This window comes from Emiliania huxleyi (assembly GCF_000372725.1).
Source record: "Emiliania huxleyi CCMP1516 chromosome Unknown EMIHUscaffold_1258, whole genome shotgun sequence".
In the NCBI taxonomy this organism is placed as follows: domain Eukaryota; phylum Haptophyta; order Isochrysidales; family Noelaerhabdaceae; genus Emiliania; species Emiliania huxleyi.
This window is the reverse complement of record NW_005201329.1, coordinates 1-6,946: the sequence shown is the minus strand read 5'-3', so window position 1 is coordinate 6,946 and position 6,946 is coordinate 1. Positions and strand designations below refer to the sequence as shown.

The 6,946-nt window shown below is 66.1% G+C and overlaps 3 protein-coding genes across 3 annotated transcripts; 1 reads left to right on the top strand and 2 right to left on the bottom strand.

The window, feature by feature from the left end:
• Positions 1-1,873: 1,873 nt before the first annotated feature.
• On the bottom strand, positions 1,874-3,495 carry EMIHUDRAFT_460514 (hypothetical protein; the record flags this gene model as incomplete). The annotated part of the gene is made up of 2 exons (XM_005789692.1): positions 1,874-1,964; positions 2,013-3,495. The coding sequence occupies one exon, from the start codon at positions 3,493-3,495 to the stop codon at positions 2,107-2,109; it is 1,389 nt and encodes a 462-aa protein (XP_005789749.1). The 3' UTR covers positions 1,874-1,964; positions 2,013-2,106.
• A 777-nt stretch (positions 3,496-4,272) lies between these two features.
• On the bottom strand, positions 4,273-4,722 carry EMIHUDRAFT_58124 (hypothetical protein; the record flags this gene model as incomplete). Its single annotated transcript, XM_005789691.1, has 1 exon — positions 4,273-4,722. A coding segment is annotated over one exon (450 nt), but the record flags the coding sequence as incomplete, so codon positions are not given.
• A 1,825-nt stretch (positions 4,723-6,547) lies between these two features.
• EMIHUDRAFT_252139 (hypothetical protein) lies at positions 6,548-6,910 on the top strand (the record flags this gene model as incomplete). Its single annotated transcript, XM_005789690.1, has 2 exons — positions 6,548-6,681; positions 6,862-6,910. 2 exons carry the CDS (start codon positions 6,548-6,550, stop codon positions 6,908-6,910), a joined length of 183 nt encoding a protein of 60 aa, XP_005789747.1.
• Between the last annotated feature and the right edge of the window lie 36 nt (positions 6,911-6,946).

Here is a 6,946-nt window from a genome sequence, read left to right as displayed (position 1 = left end):
ATTCTCGACTCCTGTAGGCGCGTCCACTTTCGCCCGACGTGATGGTGACATCCTCCCCAGATGACGCTGCCCACGATGACGCTCCAATCAATCTCCTGTCTGACCTCCCGCCTGACGTCCTCGTCCTGATCCTCGCCCGGTACCACTGCCACTTCCACCACGCTTCTCTGTCAAACACACTTGTCTCAGCACAACCCGACCCGCCGGGGACGCACCGCTCAGGTGCCGGAGCCCGGCCGACGTCTCCGCCGCCGGCACAACTGCTTCCATCTTCCACGGCAGCGGCGACTACGCGGGCGAGCGCTCCCTCGCGGAGCAGGCGCTCCGCCTCCGCGCGGCGGAGCGAGGGTACGACCTCCCTGCGGAGGTGCGGTCCGTGCGCCGCCTCTGCTTCCTCGCGCTGCAGCACGAGGCGAATCGGCTGGCGAAAGTGGCTGCCGGAAACCAGCACAGCCTCTTCACCGGGCGAGACGGCAGCGTCTCAACCTGCGGCTCGGAGTCTCGCGACCTCGCCGGCCTGCTGGGGCACGGGGAGGGCGTCACACGCCTCGCCACGCCGTCGCCGCTCCCGCCGCTCCCGCAAGGAATGTCTGCTGCGGGGGTGGTTGCGGGCAGCTACCACTCCCTGCTCCTCGCCGACGGCGGCGGGCTGTGGAGCTGGGGGACAGGTCAACACGGCCAGCTCGGCCACGGCGCCCGCCTCTCCGAGCGGCGGCCGAGGCGGGTCGAGGCGCTCGCGGGGCGGAGCGTGGTCGCGGCGGCGGCGGGCCTCTCCCACAGCGTCGCGGTGACCGCCGACGGCGCCATCTTCAGCTGGGGCGGCGGCAAGTTTGGACAGCTCGGGCACGGGGACGAGGCGCCGGGCCGAGAGAGCGAGGGCCGAGAGAGAGCCGAGAGGAGCACGAGATAGGGTGTGTCCGTAGGAGCCACGGCTCCTCCCTGAACTGATCGAGGCCCTGGCTGGCGAGCGGGTCGTCGCCGTGTCGGCCGGGCAGAGCGGCTTCTCGCTCGCCCTGACGGCGGACGGCGCCGTCTGGAGCTGGGGCTTGGGGACGAGTGGGCAGCTCGGGCACGGCCCCGTCACCGCCCTGGCTCTGCCGAAGAGGGTGGAGGGCTTGGCCGGTCAGCTGGTCATCGCGGTGTCGGCGGGGTACGGGCATGCTCTCGCCATCACCGCCGATGGCGCCGTCTGGAGCTGGGGCGACGCTGTTGCCGGCCAGCTAGGCCACGGAGGTATGAAGTCGAGGCTCCAACCCTCCAAGATCGAGGCCTTGGAGGGGCGGCGCGTCGTCGCCGTGTCGGCGGGGGGAGGCCACAGCCTCGCCCTCACCGTCGACGGCGCCGTCTACAGCTGGGGCACCGGGCCTCTAGGGCGCATCGGGCGCGCGGCCGCCTTCACGCGGCACTCGGTGCTCGCCAGTGTGCATGGTGCACACCGCCGCCCCTCCCTCCCTCCCCGCACCGCTCACTCCCCGCCCCCTCCCTCCATATAACGTCTTCCTTCCTTGACCCTCCGACCGCCAGCAGCTCGCCGCGCACAGGCACGCTCTCCAGCCAGCTTTTGCCGGAGAGAGTCGAGGCGCTCGCGGGGCGGGGCGTCGTTACCGTGTCGGCGGGCGCCTTGCACAGCCTCGCGCTGGCGGCTGACGGCAGCGTCTGGGGCTGGGGAGAGGGGGCGAACTACCGCTTGGGCGACGGCGAGAATTGCGCGCACGCGCTGCCCGTTCGCGTCGTAAAGTAAGGTCAAACGAGCGATAAAGTGAGGCTGAGAGCCTCGGCAGTGTACAGTGAGTCAGCCCACCTGTGCCCTCTGAGCGGACGTGTGAGAGGGAAGCTTCCGCTTTTGTCGCGCCTTACAAAATATCCAACACTGACTCACATGGCCACTGATCATGCATGGCACTCCACGCACACACGAACACACATGGGATAAACCCAACCAACATGCAAAAACGATGGACATGGAGCATGTGCGGATGTGGACAAAATGGGTTTCAATGCACGAACAACGAGACAGCGAGACGGACAGACTCTAGAGAGTCGCGTGATGATCGAGCGTGACGGTCAACGAGAGCCCCGAGAGTCGAGGTACTCCCAAGAGCGTGTCTACTCCCGCGCTTCGTCAAATGCCTCTGCCACCGCGTCTGAGGTCAACGCGAGCCCAGAGCGCGCACGGGGGAGGGGCTCCCCGCCGCTGCCCCGCCTGCCGCGCGACGACGAGATGGAGAAGCACCCCGAGACGCGCTCGGAGAAGCGCCCTGAGACACGCTCCGAAAGGCGGCCCGACACGTCCGCGACCTCGTCCGAAGCCCAGCGCTGGCCCGCGATGACGAGTCGGCCGGCGCCGCGCAGCACAGCCATGAGCTGTCGTCGCGCCGGCTTCTTGCTGCTCATCTCGCCCACGCGCATCGCCCTGGCGAGCACCCTGTCCGAGCCGGCGGGGAAGAAGAAGGCGAGGTGGCGGAGGAGGCGCGTCTTGATGGCGCCAGCGAGCGTGCCGTCGATCGAGTAGAAGACGTCGCGCCGCCCGACAGCGTGGGCGGCCACCATGATGGCGGCGCATCGGTCGGGCGACATGCTCTTCTTGGTCAGGTCGAGGTCGACCGCGCCGTCGCCGGTGCCGAGGCGCGCATTGTTCACGGGCGTGTTGACGGCGCCGGGATACGCGAGCGTGACGGTCGGCGGGACCGGCTCCGAGATTCCGAGCTCGACGCGCAGCGTGTTGAAGAAGCCCTTGAGCGCGAACTTGGAGGCCGCGTACCCTGTACGCCACGGCACGCCCTCGACTAGACCCACGACGCTGCTCACCACCAGCAGGCGGACACCGCCCTCGGCGCGCCGCATCGAACCCATGCACGCGTTGAGCACTCCCACGGAGCCGATGTAATTTACATCCATCAGGCGCTTCATTGTGCCCATCGCCTGGTTCTGTTCGCAGAGCGACACAAACGGCGCGCCCATCGCGATGCCCGCGTTGAGAACCAGCAGGTCAACGGCGGCCGGCACGGCGCCCCGGACGGCCGCCCACCCCTCCTCCGTGGAGATGTCGGCGACGACCGCCTGCGCGCTGCTCGCGCCGAGGGCCATGCACTCCTCGCACACCCGCTCGAGGTCGGCCCGCCGCCGCGCAACAAGCGACAGCTTGGCACCCTCCGCAGCGTAGGTGCGGGCGAGGCTCGTTCCGATGCCAGACGAAGCGCCCGTGATCACGACTACCTTGTCCTTTGCCGACCACCGCCGACGGTCGAGACCGACGCGGCGGGCCATCTTCTCGAGGCCAGCCAGCCCCTGAGCCAGAATGTGGAGGCAGAGGCCGAGGAGCAGGCCGAGGAGCGTGCCGAGGAGGATGCGAGGGGTCTTGGTCTCCTCTGCCTCTCTGTCATCTGTGTACACCACCACAGACTCGCCGCTCGCGGCGTCTCGGTCTGGCTTGAGGGCCTCAGACTCGGAGTATGGCTGGGCCACCTCGCACTCCTGCAGGACGCTGAGCGGCATCCTCCGGCGTTGCACCAGTGAGCTGGACAGTGAACTGGTCCACAGCGTCGACATGGCTTGGACTGAGCAGGGCGTCCTCCCAGCTGGCGTCCTCCTGAAGGAGTTCGGATCTTGGCGGTTCTTGACACGGCAAAAAGAATTTTTCGAGCCGGTGGCGTGGACTGGTGCATTAAAATCCCTGTGTGGTGGCGGCGTGCCGTCCTCCCATCCCTCCCTTGGGTTGTCTGTTTTCTTTCTTTCTTTCTGGACTGGCGCACACTAGACACATCGGCACACGAGCAAAACGGATTTTACAAGAACCAAGCAAGGGCGCTAAGCTGGCACTAACACGGGCAAAAAATCAAACACTTCCGCAAGGGAAAGAGAAACCCCGTGGCGCAACAGGCACGCACAGGACTGGCGCGCTCTGGCACGGAGATAAAGAAAACGGACACGAAACCCCATGGGCATTGCGAGCCCATTCCGAATCGGCATTCCCTGTGCGCTGTGGTGCTTGGACGTGCTTTTAAGCGGCGTCTGCAGAGTCACCAGTCGTACTCGTACACAGCCCGGGGCGGACAGGCTCATTGTTGTGTTTGTCAGGCTCATCGGTAGATGGGTATTATTTTCTCAAAATAGCTCCGCGAACGGGCTCGCCGCCGCAAGCAGCCCAAAGCACTCCACAAACCACCACAGCAGCACCAGCTGCGTGCCGACGTCGGCGGCGAGGGAGAGCTGTGACGAGCCCGCGCCGCGCAGCAGCAGCAGCGCGACGAGCAGGCCGAGCTTGAGCCGCCCCTTAGCCCAAAAGTGCTGGTGGTACGGCTCGGCGGGCGTGAAAGCGGGCGGCGCCTTCGCCACGACCGTGCAGGGAGGATCCTTGCCGGCGGCGACGTAAGCTGCGGCGGCGCGCTCGACGTCAGCGGCCGCCAGGAGGCGCTGCGCCTCGTCCGTTGGCCAGAGAGCGGAGCGGTACTGGTCCTCCTTGCCAGGCGTAGTCAGCGAGGCGTCGTGGTTGGCCCAAAAGACACGCAGCAGCGCCTCATAGCTTACCTCAGAGGGATCATACGTCACCCTCACGGCCTCAGTGTAGCCGTCTCCGGAACACACGGGAAAATATGATGGAGGCTCGAGGTTAAGCCGCGGCTCGACACTTGCGTAGCCTGTCAAAACGCTCTCGACACCTGGCATGTCCTGGAATGCCTCTTGCGGTGCCCAGAAGCAGCCCATGCCGAAGATTGCCGTCTCGGAGGAGGAAGCCATTCGTGGGTGTGCACGAGAGGTCGGGCGCGACGTGGCGAGAAGAAGGTGCTGCATGACTTTCCGAGCGAGAGCGAGCCCGTCGGCAGTCGATTTTGGGTCGGCGAGCGCCGGTTTGCGCTGGAAAGTTTTCTCTTTGGCCCACACGGGACTGGCGCGCACTGGCACACAGGCAAACGGAAACCAAGAAGATGGGACTGGGGTGCACTCGACCGACCTAACCACGCGTTTCTCCCCTACTTGGGGGTGTGTCGTCGTGCGCCTTGCAGGGTGGATCGGGGTGGGAGTTGGGGGGGGGGGGGGGGGGCTCTTGACGCCATTCAGTAAATAGCAATTCCACAGCTCAGGCTCGCCGCGGCGTCGGAGGACGCCGCCGTCGCCTAGACTCCCCTGCGTCACTACGTGCCTCCCCGTCTTTGTAGCCTGGCGTTTGTGCCCCGTTTGTGCCGCGTCCCGTGCCCCCGAGTTCATTTAATCTTCCACAGCTCCCCTGGTTTCGTGAACCTAATTCCAGCGGGCCCGATTCCAAAAGAGACTAAAGAGACGGGGAGCAGGACGTGCGCATGCAAACATAACGTCGCCCTCTTGCATGTATGCGCTCCCCCCTGCCGACTGACACGGACGAGGCGTCTACATCCGGCATCTCAGCCGCTGGAGAGACCCTTCAGCCGCAACGCGAGAGCCTCACTGCTGCCATCGAGGAGAATGCCCGACGCTTCACGTAGTGACTACCCTGTAGTGTTAAGAGATAGTATAGTAGGGCAGTTTGGCGAGTGTAATCACGCTGCACCACCCAGCTGAGCGCCCCAAAAGTTTTCGAGCATGCGTGAATCGCGCACACAGACACGAATTCCGGCCCGGACGTTCGGCTCAGTAAGAGGCGTCCACTCTCTCGACCCACGAGAGGGCCTCAGAGGCGATTGCGGCGGGGGCAGCGGCGGGGGCGAGCTGGGCGGCGGCGGCGCAGCAGCAGCAGAGGAGGAGGAGGCGCACGAGGAGGCCCACCGCGGCTGCGGCGAGGGAGAGGCCGACCGCACCGACGCCGCAGCTGGCCCCGGAGTCGCGAAGCATAGCGTGCCATTCGCTCACACACAATTGCGTTACCCTCCATTGCCCCGATGCGCTGCGCCGTGCTGTGCTGTGGTTCCTCGGCGCGAATCACCTCTCCGGCACATCGATAGCAGCGGGCAGCTTCGTGGAGGTCACCTGGCGTGCGATTCTCAGGCAAAGAGGTCGAGCACATGCCTGCAATGGCCGATGGCCTAGCCGATGGCGCACCGTGCGACTTCTCTCGCACGCCGTTGACATGTGAATTGGGTCATTTGGGGGGGTAGTGGTACCTACGGTGCGAGGGGCGGCTGTGGCTGTGTGGGGTGTGGAGTGCCCAGCTTCCGGCGGGCCGGCGCCGGTGTCTGGAGATCACCGCTGTTCTGCTGCAGCGCCTCGGCGCGTGGACCGACCAGCGGCCGGCGGCGGCAGGACGAGGCGCACACGGGAGTACGGCTTTAATTGGTAAAGCCGAAAGCCGTACCAACGCTGCGACTGCGAGCGCGTGCGCCCCGGGCGCCGGGTGTGCGTCGGGTGTCGGGTGTGTGGAGGACGGTGTGCTGTGATCGTAAGAACTAAGATCGCGCTTCCTGCACTCCGGCCTCGTTACACGTTAGTCGTTTGCTTGGAGATGGCGGCGTAACTGTATAAGCTTAGATGGCGGCGTATAAGGTACACATATACAATGAACAGATACAGGAGCGACACACAAGTCACACACAGACAAGACACTCAAACGGCATTCGGCGGCGGAATCATGGGCGGAATGTCTGCAAATTGGGCAAGCGTCGCCGACGAAGACGCGTCATCCGCCGCGTCTGACTGGAGACCCGACGTGCCGGCGGTGTCGTCGGCGCCCTCTGCTCGATGCAGCCACGTGGACGCGCTCTCCGTCTCGCGGTGCAACCACGCCCGCTGCCGCTGCCGGACGCCCACGAGCGGGCTCTCCTCTTTTCCACTGACGGCGCCGACCTTCGCGGCGGCCGCGGCGGCCGCGGCGGCCGCCGCCGCCCGCAGCTCTTCAGGGGAGCAGCGGTCCTCGGGCGTCGCCCCGGCCTTGTCCAGTATCCGCCGTGCAAGGGCGGAGACCGGGCTGCAAGAGGCGTCGTCGGCGAGAGGCGCAACGTAGGCGGGGGGCGGGGTGGCGGGCCGACAGCGAGCCGCC